This window comes from Danio aesculapii, chromosome 18 (assembly GCF_903798145.1).
Source record: "Danio aesculapii chromosome 18, fDanAes4.1, whole genome shotgun sequence".
Lineage (NCBI taxonomy): Eukaryota > Metazoa > Chordata > Actinopteri > Cypriniformes > Danionidae > Danio > Danio aesculapii.
Genome location: NC_079452.1, coordinates 31,867,890 through 31,884,725, shown reverse-complemented (window position 1 = coordinate 31,884,725; position 16,836 = coordinate 31,867,890). Strand labels below are relative to the sequence as shown.

General features: G+C 36.6%; 1 protein-coding gene across 1 annotated transcript in view; it reads right to left on the bottom strand.

Annotated features, from left to right (window-relative positions):
* LOC130245351 (neuroserpin-like) overlaps positions 1–16,589 on the bottom strand; it is a 32,191-nt gene extending 15,602 nt beyond the window's left edge. The window contains exons 1-9 of the mRNA XM_056478019.1: positions 16,334–16,589; positions 14,395–14,625; positions 11,884–12,078; positions 8,699–8,903; positions 5,873–5,982; positions 3,810–3,896; positions 2,181–2,247; positions 705–793; positions 208–298 (exon numbers count right to left, since the gene is read on the bottom strand). Of these exons, the coding sequence (XP_056333994.1) occupies positions 208–298; positions 705–793; positions 2,181–2,247; positions 3,810–3,896; positions 5,873–5,982; positions 8,699–8,903; positions 11,884–12,078; positions 14,395–14,625; positions 16,334–16,589 (1,331 nt within the window). The remainder of the gene's footprint in view (positions 1–207; positions 299–704; positions 794–2,180; positions 2,248–3,809; positions 3,897–5,872; positions 5,983–8,698; positions 8,904–11,883; positions 12,079–14,394; positions 14,626–16,333) is intronic.
* Positions 16,590–16,836: the final 247 nt, after the last annotated feature.

Here is a 16,836-nt window from a genome sequence, read left to right as displayed (position 1 = left end):
AGTAAGACGTGATGGAGACTTCAGATATTTACAGCTCTGGGTTTCCTGGTGCGCTTAAGCTTACAGTATCAAAACACAATCACTTTTTTGTAATATAAATATCCTGTTCGTATAATATTTTCTGGTGCGCTTATAAAACCATGGCGGTGTTTGGTTTGTTTCGGTGAGGATGCGGCTCGTGGATGAGAAGCATGAATTCAGTGTCACGTTGCGTTTGCTGGACTTTTACATGTCAAAGTTGTTGTCGAAGGGGTCGATGAGTTCAGGTTCATAACTCTACCCATGAAGAGGATGGATCCTGAGGGAAAACAAAAGAAAGGAATATAGAAACAGCACAACTAATACATTTAGAGAGGACAAAATGACCAAAATAACAGCACTAGTGTTTCACTCGTGTTAGGGTGCTTTTACACCTGCCTCATTTAGTTTAGTTAAAATATCCCAGAATTTGTTAGCTTTTTTGCTGCTGTTCATTTGGGCAGGCGTGAAAGGGCCAATTGTATTCTGGTGTAGACCAAAAAAGCGTAAGGAGACCTGCTTGAAGTGGTGGTCTCAGTACGCTTTCAAACAAACCCTGCATTGGTTCACTTGCAGTGAGAACTTGAACCGCTACGAGAGAAACGTACTTTGCTTTTTTGCATGACAAAAGTTTTCAAAATGATTATTAATAACGCAAGACGTAGCTGTGAGTTGGTGTACCCTACCTGTTTTTCTGTTTCTGATGATGAAGAAGAAGGGATGATCAGCCATGACCTGTGGGTACAACACCAGCGTCCTGGTCATGCGATCATACCTGCAGGAGGACAGAGCCAAATAAACATTGATATTTATGTACATTTACAATATCCTGTAGGCATAGACAACAGTTACATGGGCGTCAATTAGCTATATAATGTAATCTACACCCACTAAATAATATAACAGGTCGTTATGTTACAATAATTTACAGGCCAAAGTTCCTCTATATTGGCTTTAAAGTCAATCTTAATGTTCTGGTATTTTAGAATGAAATACTGTATATATTCAGGCACATTATGAATAGGCTATATTCATTCATTCATTCATTTTCCTTCGACTTAGTCCCTTTATTCATCAGACGTCACCACAGTGAAATGAACCACCAACTTATCCAGCATATTTACACAGCAGATGCCCTTCCAGCTGCAACCCAGTACTGCCCATGTCGCCCGAATAGGCTATGTCACTTAGTAAAAACATTAGACTTGAAAAATATCCTTAATGAAAAAACCAAAAATCCCAGAATCTCAAATTTGCATGAAAAATACAGTTGCCTTGAACCAGGCTAAAGCACGCTTGTCCCCCCACCCATCTCCCCCAACGGCCCGCACTCACATTACATTCTGACCTGAGCACGCTTACGTCATCAACGATGCGCTGGTCAGAAGCCCTCTCGCTCAGCACAGTGGAGATTTCTTCAGTTATATCATCGTTTAAGTCATTTGATATGCAGACACGCAGTCAAATATTTCGCCGAACAGATCAGTCACTTTTGACGCTCATAAACAATCATAAAGTCCTCGTGCTGTAGGAATTTGTCAAAAACCTCCCTTGCTGAAGGTGCGCAGCTTTCGTGCAGTGAGAGGTCTGCGTCATCAATAAACTACGACAGTTTGTTGTTTATTGAAGAAAGAATAATTAATAAACGCATATGAAACAGTCCCTTAAAAGTCACGTCTCACTTTCAGTTTCGTGCTTTGGCACATTTTGCACTCACACACAAGCGTACCCCGCCAAAGCTCAAGTGAACCACGCTCTGGCACACCTCTTACAACTGGGCCAGGGCCGGCCAAGTGAACCGTGCCTGAGCCCGATTCAGAGCACTCACACTTCTCAAACGATCCGGGAAATGGACCTGAGCATGGTTCGGATGGCATAGTGTGAGTAGGCCCTTAAAAGCATTGAAAGAGTCTTAAATTTGATAAATCTCAAATTAAGGCCTTGAATTTGGTTAAGCTATCGACGATGGGTGTTACGGCCCTGCACTCCCATATGAGGGGTGCCAAACACACCGTGTGTAGCTGCTCGTCAGCGCATCCACCTATTGTGCAGCTCTGTGCACCAGAGACCTCTTCGACTGCTGAAACCGCTTTGGCTATCAGTAATGAAGACATTTCTACATTGGAAGCATTGCCACCACAGCCAGGAATAGCCTTTCTTACTGTGCCTCAACACCAACTCTGCGGGCAGAGGTGATGTGGGTTTTTAAAACAATCTCTGAGCACCAGTCTTATACATCGAATGAGAACATTACAGAGGTTTTCAAAACCATGTTTCCTGACTTCGAGGTTGCAGCTACAGTCTCGTGTGGAGCAACAAAACTGCATCTATTACTAAATTCGGATTGGCTTCTTTTATAACTAAAGAACTGACTGAGCAGGTCAATAAGGCCAACAGGTTTGTGTTCATGTTTGACAAGAGTCTCAATAAGATGACAAAGTAAGCAGTTGGACCTTCATATTCTCTAATGGGTGGACGATCACACGGTTGTGTATAATTAAATAAAAACTGATCATTGAAATAAAATGTTTTATTTAATTCAAGTAGCTCACTTGTACATAATTATTTTCTAGGGGTTTAAAATGTATACAGATTTGACATTTTCCCTCTCATACTTTTGCCGGAATGGGTATGAAGTTGGCATTGAATTTCATTCGAAATGGTATTAAAGAGGTCTTAAAAAGCCTTGAATTTCATATGGAGGATCCCGGGGGTACCCTGAATGTTGGTTTAACATTTGTGTTTGTGTTAAGATTACAGATATTAGAAAGTGACATATATTTGTTATTGCTTTTCATAACTGCTCTTCCTTTTTTGTGCCGACATAATGCAGAACTAGTCTTCTGCATTTATATATTATATAATATATCAACTAATATGAAATGACTCAATCAACCATCCAACCAATCAACTAATAGGAAGATGACTCCATCAACCTCCGTAAACCGCAATGTGCTATTTTAGTGCACAGCTAGTGTGTCTCGTGATAAACTTCCGGTGAAAGGTTTGTGACTTTCAATTCCATAGTTCCCTTCACGGCATCGATAGCGTAAATTAATTAAAATATAATCCGTTAAATAGACGTCAGCATTATTTAGTTATTCAAGCGTGAAACGAAATGAAAACCAGTTAAACGCAAACACCGGCAGGACCAAGAGGGGGGCGCTAAAACTCCATTGGAAATGCTGAGGTAAAATAATTTGACATATTTTAAGGACATGGCGCGGCACAATGTCATTTAATGCAGTGCTTCTTGTCAGGTCTGAGACCCACTTTATACCGCATATCAGTTATGCAGTGAAAATCATTTATTTTATAAAAATCATGTCTTAATTGCGGTGATTTTATAATGGGATGAAAGTTCACCGGAAGCGCCTTGAGCACTGAACAGAAGGGGGCGCTTTTAGCTGTATCAGTGTACTGATGCAGTCTCAAAGCAATTTACTACAGAGAGAGGGACAGTAAAGAAGGTAAAACTAAGAAACTCTGATCAAATGGCTTGAACTAGAATGCAAATGATGAGAATAGAGATAGCTGGAGTAATGTATGAGCAATTCCATACAAATGTCAACCTTGCCATGAAAAAAAATTAAGTTCACTTGAACAGCAAAACCCTATCTAAGCTTTTTGAGTAGGTCTGTATTTGACAGTACTGTAAAAACACTCGATATATGTCTCTGTCAATGTTTTCAAACTATTAAATTGGATTTACCAAAGTCACACAAGTGCCAATGTCACATCCATAATGCTGGACTTGCTCATAGACTATATTATAGTATATGTGTGAATACCTGATCCCGCGGCCCCTTCAGCCCCTTCCTCAGTCACCTCCACATAGGCCTTCTGAACAGCTTTTCCGATGAACAGATCCTGTCCGTCTGCACACAAACAAACACACAATAAACCGTTATTTACATTTATTCATGAGCTGCTGTAATCAGAGACGCAGAGCGCTGTATAATTTGGATAATGAACACAACACATTCACAGATTATAGGTTCAAAGGCACAATTGATGCTGAAATCAAAACAAAAATGACAAATTCAACAGTAAAAGATGAACATCGAACAGAAAAATGGGTTTAGTATTTTACTTTGATACTTGAAAGGAAAATAATAATAATTTAAAAAGCCACACAGTAATAGCAGCACTTCAACTGAATAAAATGCATAGTTTTTGCTTAATTCTATTTAAAAAGGCATGTGAGGACAATGTTGCATGCGCAGAAAATAATATTTTAAGCAATGTAAATAATGGATGTAAAAATCATTAAACATGCCGTTCAAAAGGCAAAAAGGTTATTTTACTATACTTTTAAATCATATATTTTATTATTTAGGACAAATTTAAAGTTTTCAATTAGAAGTGGGTGACACGGTGGCTCAGTGCTTAGCACAGCAAGAAGGTCGCAGGTTCGAGTCCCAGCTGGGTCAGTTGGCATTTCTGTGTGGAGTTTGCATGTTCTCCCCTTGTTGGCGTGGATTTCCTCCTGGTGCTCTGGTTTCCCCCACAGTCCACGGTATCCGCTTGTTAAGTCATGACATATGAATTACTGTTTCTGGGTCCAAGCTGCTACTTATTTGCATTGAGAAAATTCGTTTATGACCACTTTTTAGCCATATCATATCAAGTAACAAATTACAAATACTCAAATTACTGTAATTGAGTAGTTTTTCCTCAGGAATTGTACTTTGCTAAGTGGTTTTAAAAATGCATACTTTTACTTTCACTTGAGTACATTTTTACTGCTGTATCGGTACTTTACTCCAATATTTACCTTCAACCTGTAGGCACTGCTTATTATTTTCAAGACAAAGATATTGAGATAAGAAACTCAGGTTATTTATAGTGAGTTAGAAATCATCAGATAGGAGAATCAATCATGAGCTGATGCGGGAACAGCTGAGAACAATCATAAGCACGTGATCCCAGCCTGATCTCACGAGAAAACGTAAGTATTTTATGTTTTGACAGTTTAGTGGCTAATTCGTACAAATTCGTACAAGTTCAGTCGTACGAAATGGTACGATTTTAAAAAGGAGGCGTGGCACCTAACCCGCCCCTAAACCCAACCGTCATTGGAGGATGAGCAAATCGTACTAAATTGTACGAATTAGATCGTACGAATTCGTTCGAATTAGCCACAAAAAAAAAGCTACGAATTGCCGTGAGATTGTGTTGGTGATCCTCTGGAAATTAGTTAATAAATAAACTTCACTCATTGTTTTTGATAATCAATCTAAACCGAATTTTGATTAATTGCACAGCTTTGGTTAATAGTATGACGGTGGACTCGTAGCGAACTTAACTTTGTGCAATGTGTAGGTTACTAAGTGTTGACAGAGCATTCATTTATTTTTGAAGTCGATTAAATTTCAGTAATTGGTGGATATTGGTGGGGACACATCTCCTCTGTTCATGCCAATTCTACACCCTTGATCCAAATTCATGTTTGTTCACATTAGTTAATGCACCTTGAGATAACAAACTAACAACTGTATTTTCATTTACTAATGCTAACTAACGTGAAGAAATATTGTAATTAATGTACAATAAATGTATTGTTTATTGTTTGTTCATGTCAGTAAATACATTAACTAATACAACCTTATTGTAAAGTGTTACCACATTAATATAGGCATTCATTCATTCATTCATTCATTCATTCATTCATTCTTTGAAAGAGCTGCTTTTTTTTTCCTATTCACTGTCATTAGTTTGCACACAGTGTTGTGTTTTTCTAAGGTTAAATCATGCCGTCCTTCAGCTGTCAGTCTCATTTTGAGCATCTGTGGATACGTGAGCAGAATACTGGTGTGTTTTCTCAGGCCGCTGGCTTTGTTCTATCGATTACCTGTCATCTGAGCCGTCATGGCCGACAGATCGGCGTCTTTGCTGAAGATGCTCCTGATGCCCAGCTGCTGCAGAGACTCTCTCAGATCAATCTTCTGCTCCACCTTGAATCTAAAATGACCCCAAAGATCGAGTCAGAGTGAACTTCATCCAGATACAACAGCTGCATGCGGATGAATGTAAAGCAAAAGTGTTAAGAGAGGTAATGATGTGGATTTGTTATTATTTTAATGTACTCCTTGTAAGTGTAGGTTCACTTGTAACGTTATTTAAGTACAGTTGAAGTCATAATGATTCGCCCTCCTCTGATTTTTCATTTTTCTTTTTTCAAATGTTTCCCATATGATGTTGTAACAGCGCAAGGATTTTTTTCACAGTATTTACTATCATATTTTTTCTTCTGGAGAAAGTCTTATTTGTTTTATTTCGGCTAGAATGAAAGCAGTTTTCATTTTTAAAACTATTTTAAGGTGAGTATTATTTGCCACCTTAAGCAATATTTTTTCTTTTGATTCTATACAGTAATTTTAAAAGAAGAAACAATCATTTTGAATTTGACTTCCTCCAGTATTTAGACATTTGTGCTAGAAATGTATGCAAATTAGAGCATTTAGTTAAACAATGCCGCGTTTATATATTTATAAATAACATTTTAGAAAACCCGTACTTACTAGAAAACATGTAATACAAAGTTTGTAATTCTTAATGTAATCAATAAACTGGGTAATCATAGTGATAACAAAACTTTTTAACAAAACAATGATGACGAGATGACTAAGACGAGATGTAGACTGGACAATGAGTAGTTATCATTAGATACTAGCATTCACTACAATCATTATGCAATTTAGTTGATGACAAAAGACGAGACTAAATTGTAGTAAAAAAAAATTAACCAACTTTTTTTGTTATAATAATTGACAAATTAAATGTACAGATAAATCATAAATGAGATGGAATAAATGAGGGGAAACGAACATATTTTTGGACAGAGCAGATTGATTGAAAGTTTAATTCATGTACTATGTATTAATTTGGATGATAAAAGTCACTTTTGAATAATTACCATAACCAAAACAGCAGGAGCATTTTTTGTTTGATGTTTGTTAGTTGACTTGTTTACTTTTTGTATATACAGTGCATCCGGAAAGTATTCATAGCGCTTCACTTTTTCCACATTTTATTTATGTTACAGCTTTATTCCAAATGGATTATATTTATTTATGTCCTCAAAATTCTACACACAATACCCCATAATGACAATGTGTAAAAAAGACTTTTTGGAAATTGTTGCAAATTTATTATAAATAAAAAACCTGAAATATCACACGTACAGAAGTATTCACAGCCTTTGCTCAATACTATGTTGATGCACCTTTGGCAGCAATTACAGCCGCAAGTCTTTTGAACATGACGCCACAAGCTTGGCACACCTGTCTTTGGGAATTTTGCCCATTCCTCTTTGCAATACCTCTCAAGCTCTATCAGGTTGGATGGGAAGTGACTGTGTACAGCCATTTTCTGATCTCTCCAGAGATGTTCAATAACATTTAGGTCTGGGCTCTGGCTGGGCCACTCAAGGACATTCACCGAGTTGTTGTGAAGCCACTTCATTGATATTTTGGCTGTGTGATTTGGGTCATTGTCCTGCTGGAAGATGAACCGTAGCCCCAGTGTAAGCTCAAGAGCACTCTGAAGCAGGTTTTCATTCAGGATGTCTCTGTACATTGCTGCATTCATTTTTCCCTCTATCCAGACTAGTCTTCCAGTTCCTGCTGCTGAAAAACATCCCCACAGCATGATGCTGCCACAACCATGTAGGGAAGGTATTAGCCTGGTGATGAGCGGTGCCTGATTTTCTCCAAACGTAACGCCTGGCATTCACTCCAAAGAGTTCAGTTTTAGTCTCATCAGACCAGAGAATTTAGTTTCTGATGGTCTGAGAGTCCTTCAGATGCCTTTTGGCAAATTCCAGGCGGGGAGTGACTTCTGTCTGCCACTCTACCACACAGGCCTGATTGATGGATTGCTGCACAGATGATTGTCCTTCTGTAAGGTTCTCCTCTCTCCACAGAACAACGCTGGAGCTCAGACAGAGTGACTTTCGGGTTATCGATCACCTCCCTGACTAAGGCTCTTCTCCCCTGATCACTCAGCTGGTTTTAAACATCTTCCACTTACGGATGATGGAGGCCACTGTGCTCACTTTGCTGCAATTTTTTCTGTAACCTTCCTCAGCCTGGTTTCTACAGACAATTCCTTTGTCTTCATGCTTGGTTTGTGCTTTGACATGCACTATCAACCCTGGGACCTTATATAGACAGGTGTATGCCTTTTCAAATAAATTCCAATCAACTGATTTCAATATCTCAAGTATGATCAGTGGAAACAAAATGTACCTGAGCTCAATTTAGAGCTTCACAGAAAAGGTTGTGAATACTTCCGTACATGTGATTTTTTTTTTTTTTTTTTCAGGTTTTTTATTTTTAAAAATTTACAACAATTTCAAAAATTCTTTTTTTTGTACAATTATAAAAGGGTGTTTTTCAATGTGAGAAAAACTGAAAACAAAATAAAATATAAATACATTGTGGCCAAAAATATGAATAAACCTAAATTGCATACTAGTCAAGAAGATGTAGACTAAAACTAAATAAAGATTTGCTGCAAAAATTTACACTGCAGGTGAACAGGATAAAAAAAGAACCAATAGCAATGACTTGCTTATGGAAACATTGATCTCTTAAATGTTAAAATGTTGATTCCTCACATCCTGACTCCTCTAGTAAATGTGGTTTATAAAGGAGTGTGTCTGTGTGTGTCTGACCTGGGCAGGTAAACCTCCACCTTCTGCCTCTTAACATTGTTGGCCCAGTCCTCCAGCAGCGGGGCTTTAATGATGGGCTCCAGCGAGGCCAGAGGAACCTCCTGACGGGGCAGGACGATCATCATGCTCATGTCTTCGCCCTCATAGAGCATCTCCAGCACCTGGTAAACTCCACCAGCCTCTGTGGTGCCGTCGCTGAACTCACCTGAGCAGAGACAACACGGTCGGCACAGTGAGTCTTTAAACGCTACAGTGCTGCATGTACAGTAAGCTGGAGATTCAGCAGTATTAGTTCTCTAGCAGTTATAGTGCTTGTTTATAACATTTTATTTTCTTTTGTGTATTTTTATAAAATAAATATCCTAGTATATTTTTCGCCAATTTCTATTTAATAGAAAGAGGACATTTCAAAGCATAATAGTTTTAATAACTAATTTCAAATAACTGATTTATTTTATCTTTGCCATGATGACAGTGAACAATATTTGACTAGATATTTTTTAAGACACTTCTATACAGCCTAAAGTGACATTTAAAGGCTTAACTAGGTTAATTAGGTTAACTAGGCAGGTTAGGGTAATTAGTTATTGTATAATGATGGTTTGTGCTATAGACAATCGAAAAGAAATATTGCTAAAGGGAGCTAATAATTTTGTTATAATTAAAAACTATTTGAGCCGAAATAAAACAAATAAGACTCTTTTCGGAAGAAAAAATATTATAGAAAATACTGCGAAAACTTCCTTACTCTGTTAAACCTCATTTGTGAAATATTTGAAAAAGAAAAACTTCACAGGAGGGCCAATAAATTTGACTTTAACTATTTTAAGGTCACTTAGTTTATTGTAACACTGTAGTTTAGTAAAAAACAAAGAATTAATAAAAAATAACTATAGTAAAACATCTTATACTGAAATGAAAAAAAAACCCAATTGTAGTATTACATAAAAAGTAGTACATGAAAATGTGTGTGTATATATATATATATATATATATATATATATATATATATATATATATATATATATATATATATATATATATATATATATATATATATATATATATATATATAATATTATTATTTTAAATATATATATATTATTAAAAAAACTTTACATTTTTTAATAAATTGTTGTTGTCAAAAAATATTTAATCAAACAAATTGGCAATCCAATTTTATTACTTCAATACTTGAAAAATTAAGTTGAGAATTTTAATCAAAAAAAAAATTAGGGAAATTTAAAAAAATGAGGGGAAAAACTAAAAAATGAGTGACTTAATTTCAAGCCCATTTTTCAGTTAATGTTTGTTTTGTTAGAGTAAATTATTATTTTTATTGGATTTTTTTTAAGCCAAGGTTCTGTGCTCTGCAAATTTCAGTTGTCCTCCTGATTGTTTTTGCACTTAGATCAAAAACTCAAATGCTGAAAACCACTCAGTGTCTCTGAGTGAAAATACAGTATTTACAATTTCTCACATTTAATAGATCCGACTATTGCCTTTTCCAACTCTGTGATTATAAACTCCAGAGTCTCCCTGCTCCCACATTTACCTTCATCTGTCTTTCTCCTTTTCTTTTTCTTTGTCAGAGATGAATGAGAGTAACAACCTGCAGTTATTCTGTAGGATCTGAAAAAAAACTCAGCCGTACATATATGGCTATATTCCAGCCTGATCTCATGAGGAAGCATAACTATTTTACGTTTTATCAGTTTAGTGGCTAATTCATACAAATTCAGTCATGGAAAATGTACGATTTTAAAAAGGAGGCGTGTCACCAAACTCCACCCCTAAACCCAACAGTCATTGGGGGATTTGGTACGATCACAAATCATACTAAATGATGTTTAACAGAGCAGTGAAATTTTCACAGTATATCTGATAATGTTTTTTCTTCTGTAGAAAGTCTTCTTTGCTTTATTTCAGCTACAATAAAAGCAATTTGAAATTTTTTAAACACCATTTTAAGGTCAATATTATTAGCCCCTTTAAGCTATATATTTTTTCGATAGTCTACAGCACAAACCATCATTATATAATAACTTTCCTAATTACCCTAACCTGCCTAGTTAACCTAATTAACCTAGTTAAGCCTTTAAATGTCATTTTAAGCTGTATAGAAGTGTCTTGAAAAACATCTAGTCAAATATCATTTACTGTCATCACGGCAAAGATGCAATAAATCAGTGATTAGAGATGAGTTTTTAAAAAACATTATATTTAGAAATGTGTTGAAAAAAAATCTCTCCGTTAAAGAGAAATTGGGGGAAAAAATAAACGGGAGGGGGGGGGGGTTGGCTAATAATTCAGGGGGGCTAATAATTCTGACTTTAACTGTGTGTATGTATATATATATATATATATATACACACACATATACACTTGTGTGTGTCTTTCTTTCTTTCTACAATGTTTATGTGATTTCATAATTACAAAAGCTTCATTTATTTGATTAAGAAAAAGGTATTAGCTTCATAAATGTAACATATTAAGCGCTGCGCAGTAAGTGATTACATCTGGATCAGGTAATCAGATTTTTTTTTAAGAAAATGTACTTGCCGTTAGGTTATGAAAATATTTCTAAACATATTCATATCATTTATTTCCATAATAACAGTATAAAATTCATAATTGATTGATTTTTTGTCTTAATACAATCATACACCCAGTACTCAGTATACATGTTTAAAAGATTCTTAAAGGGCTAATAGTATTGACCTTAAAAATTATATATCATTTTATTTTTATTTTTACTACAGCCAAATTAAAGGAAATAATTCTTTCTGCAGAAGAAAAATTATTATAGGAATTAGCATGGAATTTTCTCTGTTAAACATAATTTAGGATATATTAAAAATATTTGTTTTATTTAAGATTTTGCCGTCAACAGTATACACTCAAATGAGCTATACTTTAAAATGAGCTGAATCAACACAATTCTTGAGTTTTTTAGGGGACAACTAAATCGTTTAAAGTTCAGACCACTTAAATTTGTAAAATCAATTAAGTTAAGTTAATCGATTTGCGTTGAGACAACATGAAGGAATTGTGTGGGAACCCTGCAGTTTTTTTTTTACAGTGTTCATAATGCATTCAATATTCAGATGTTGCCATAAACAAACAAACAAACAAGTGAGAGAGAGAGAAGGAGAAAACCCTTAGTCCACACACTCCACACTCACCGTAGTAAAAGTCCCCCTGCTGGTACATCATCAGGGTCTGCACTTCACTGCCATCATCTCTGGTGAAGGAGAAAGTTCTGGTGTTTTCTGGCCTAAACTGGTTCTTCCAGCTGCCCCTGAAATAAACTGCATTCACCAGCATGATCATGGTGGAGCTGCTGAAGTCCTCCGCTGACACCAGATTCTGAATTTTGCCTGAAACCACAGAAAACAGAAATCCAGAGTGAAAGATAAACACTGCGTGTCACAATCCTCTCCATCTCAGAAAAGAGAGACGGCATTAAATCATCTCTTTTAAAGCTCTGGGGTTTGTGCTGGGATCTGACAGTCCGCCTGCAAAGGATGAAGCCAGAAATGGAAATGGAAATGTCATTATCATGCAGAATATTATGAATCTGCCGTTATCTACTCTCGTGTCCTCCTTCACTAAAGTCACAGTAATTCCTCCTAACACCGTCTGGTCATTTTGAGGAGAGAAAGTAAAAATCACTCTAAATTGGATTAGGAACGGACTACACTACCTGACAAAAGTCTTGCCGCCTATCCAAGTTTTAGGAACAACAAATAATAACTCGACTTCTAGTTGATCATTTGGTATCAGAAGTGGCTTATATGAAAGGCAAAGGCCTCTAGATTACGCTTATTTTACCAAAATAAAACATGATCATGCCTTGATTTTTAATTATTTAATTAGGACAGGAAGGTCTGACTTTGCTTACACAAAAGTCTCATCACTTAACAGAAATAATGTACAGTATGGAATATAAAGTCATGGTGCAGTGGAAACAGAATGAATATTGTGTCTGACTCTCATGAGCTTGGAGGACTGAATCCATACATCTCTGCAATGACTCAAATAACTTAATAATAAAGTCATCTGGAATGGCAAAGAAAGCGTTCTTGCAGGACTCCTAGAGTTCATCAAGATTCTTTGGATCCATCTTCAATGCCTCCTCCTTCATCTTACCCCAGACATGCTCAATTATGTTTATGTCTGGTGACTGGGCTGGCCAACTCTGAAGCACCTTCTTTGCTTTCAGGAACTTTGATGTGGAGGCTGAAGTATGATAAGAAGCGCTATCCTGCTGAAGAATTTCCCCTCTCCTGTGGTTTGTAATGTAATGGGCAGCACAAATGTCTTGATACCTCAGGCTGTTGATGTTGACATCCACTCTGCAGATCTCTCGCATGCCCCCATACTGAATGTAACCCCAAACCATGATTTTTCCTTCACCAAACTTGACTGGTATCTGTGAGAATCTTGGGTCCATGCAGGTTCCAATAGGTCTTCTGTAGTATTTGTGAAGATTGGGATGCAGTTCTCAGAAGTGAAGTTATTATTTGTTGCTCTTACAACTGGGATCGATGACAAGACTTTTGTCAGATAGTGTATATATTTAATGGGTAAATGACATATTTTGGTGTCCTCGTTAAATTAAATTTGCAAAGTGATTTTAATGTACAGTTGAAGTCAAAATTATTAGCCTAATTATTTTTTTTTTACTGAAAATTTTGCGGTTTTAATAAAAAAATTGTTTAGGCGACGCAGTGGCGCAGTAGGTAGTGCTTTCGCCTCACAGCAAGAAGGTTGCTGGTTCGAAGCCTCGGCTGGGTCAGTTGGCGTTTCTGTGTGGAGTTTCCCTGCATTCGTGTGGGTTTCCTCCGGGTGCTACGGTTTCCCCCACAGTCCAAACACATGCAGTACAGGTGAATTGGGTAGACTAAATTGTCCGTAGTGTATGAGTGTGAGTAAGTGTGTATGGATGTTTCCCAGAGATGGGTTGCGGTTGGAAGGGCATCCGCTGCGTAAAACATGTGCTGGATAAGTTGGCGGTTCATTCCTCTGTGGCGACCCTGGATTAATAAAGGGACTAAGCCGAAAAGAAAATGAATGAATGATTAAAACGTTTAGATAAACATTGCAGGCCATTTATTTGCTTCTAAATGTGCTACTACCACACCTTAACAAAATATCTGTTAATTAATAGTTTCAATATTTTGTGTTTTCTGTTTATTTACTGTTGTGAATTACATTATGGGATGTTGATCTCTGCTCCGTTGACTTCTGATGGTCAAAATTCAACTCTACAGAGTAACAAAGGGGCTTTTATTGACTTTTCAGTAGTTTGAAATAATATTATCTATAAGAAATAATATACAGAGAAAGAAGTCTGTAAAATTACAGAATATGTACTGGCAGTTTATCACAAGGTTTTTGTACTGTAATAAACAACACCAACCCGGACAATATATAACTTAAAAAGAAGTAACCTTTTTCCAACATTTTAAGGTTAAAAGTTGTTGAAAGAAAGATCAAGATCCCATAATGCAATACAAAACCATATATAAACATAAATGTGAATCACAAAATAGGGAAAACTGCTAATTTCTGGATATATTTTTTACAGTGCAAGAGTACTTTCTGAAACTAAAAACCGTTTGAGTAAAAGCTGAAAATGGTTTGAGTAAATACAGGGACTCTGTCTGGAGTAAAACGGTAATCTGGCTTACTCTCTGTGTGGTTGAGCACCCAGGAGTTGATGCGTTCAGCGACGGCTGTGGACTGGCTGAAATCCACCGTCTCCACCTCGGCTCTGAAGTACTTCTTCATGAGCTGCAGGAAGTCTTCATTGAAGTGGACCCCCGTCTGCAGGAACAGCGAGTTGGCCAGACGGACCACATACTGCTCCTCATCTGTGGACAATGCCTGGCTCAGGTTTCTCAGCAGAGAGAACTCTTCATCTGGAGCAGGTCAACAGAAAAACACATACAGTTAAAGTCAGAATTAATAGCACCCCTGTATACCCCCCCCCCCCTTTTTTTTGTTTAACAGAGAGATGATTTTTTTCAACACATTTCTAAACATAATAGTTTTAATCACTCATATCTCATAACTGATTTCTTTTATCTTTGTCATGATGACAGTAAATAATATTTGACTAGATAATTTTCAAGATACTATACAGCTTAAAGTGACATTTAAAGGCTTAACTAATTAGGCAAGTTAGGGTAATCAGGCAAATCATTGTATATTAGTGGTTTGTTCTGAATATTTTTTTATTTGAATTTATTTTATTTAACAGGGACAATGCTCATTACTAAACAGTGAAACTGTAAATAAGCCAGAGTTAGCCACAAGGGCTAATTTTCATCCGTTGCCCCCTGCCAGATTTTAAAAGGCAACCTAAAATCAAAAAACTTATCACACATACAAAAACAGTAAAGACAAAGGGATAAAACATGTAATAAGAGTTCTTAAAATGTTAGACAAAAGAATTACACATGATTACAAACTTGATTTGCTTTAAGCCACACTGAAAAAACTGATGTCTGCAAAACTGTTGCAAACAATCTATTTGAGTTGAATTTAAATAAACAAATTAATTTTAATAATGTTCAACTTAATTTGTTTGTTTAAATTCAACCCAAATAAATTGTTTACAACCATTTAACGTAAAAAAACTTTAGTAAATCCAAGGAATCATCTTTGAATAATTTTTTTTCAGTGCATTTCTTTAACTTATATTTAAATGTTGAATAATTTTTAACACCCCTTAAATCAATAGGAAGTGTGTTCCAAAAATGACTGGCTCTAACTGCGACGACTGATTGTGCAAACAATTGATTGTGTTCTGTAAACAATAAAAAATGTATAAGGGGGCTAATAATATTGATCTTAAAGAGCCCCTACTATGTTTTTTTTGAAAATGAGCTTTCATGCAGTGTGTAACAGCACTAAGTGAATGAAAACATCCAGCTGAGGTTTAACTCTAAAAGTGCAGCATGTTTAAAACTATTGATTCTTTAATGAAATAGTCGATTCAGAGTCAAATAAATGAATCGAGTTGGGTTGGGCGACACGGTACATCACCAAATATGTAGTACCGGATCTGATAAAATGTGAACACGCCTTTCCCTTCAGACATTAGTGGAGCGCAGGGGATCATGGGATTGATCATGACATGAAGATGACGATCAATGACAGATGGAGATTTTGCTGTGGGGAATAAAGGGTTAAAGTTCATTTTCACAACAACACCACAGTATAGCCCACCGTGTGCTGTGTTTGCTCCTGTCCTTTTTCCGATTATTGATACAATAACCTAAGGATTATTGCATTATAAGCATTATTTTTAAAACTACTTAGTAAATTACAATTTCTGAGAAAAACTACTCAATTACAGTAATTTAAGTATTTGTAATTTGTTACTTTACACCACTGGGAATGTACAATAAGATCATACTTTAATAAACAGTTAATAACTTTATAATGTGCACGTAATACTCCAGTAGAAAATAGCCTGAATTGTTTGTGACCTAAACTAAAGTGTTACCAAAAGAAAATCAATAGTAAAAAGTGTCTGGTCATTGTTCTGGCCAACAGACTAGAGCTTCAAAAGTGAACAGCCGAGCCCTCATCTACTATCCTTTTGACGTCAGATGACTGCACCTTCTCTGAAGTGACTGTAGCCCACGGCCTGTCTGATCTCCTGTAAAGAGGAGCCGCGGGCGCCCAGCTCCACCATGCCCAAAGCCAGAGCCACGCTGAGCGGAGAGAAGATGATGTTCTCCTCTCCGCTGCTGATCTGGAGCTGGTGGTAGAGGCGCACGGAGAACTCTGCCGTTACGTCTTCGGGCACGTCTGATGCCTGACAAACACATCCACGCAGGAGCAGCAGCAGCGGCAACACAACCAGCAGCAGCATGATGAAGGACCAGCTGAAAGAGGGAAGTGCAAGGGAAATATTAATGAATGGGACATAGTCAATAGTCAGTTGAAGTCAGAATTATTAGCTCTCCAGTGAATTTTCACTTTCTTCTTCAAATATTTCCCATATGAGGTTTACAGAGCAAGGAAGTTTTCACAGTATTTCCTATAATATTTTTTCTTCTGGAGAAAGTCTTATTTGTTTTATTTTGGCTAGAATAAAAGCAGTTTTTAATTTAAGGTAA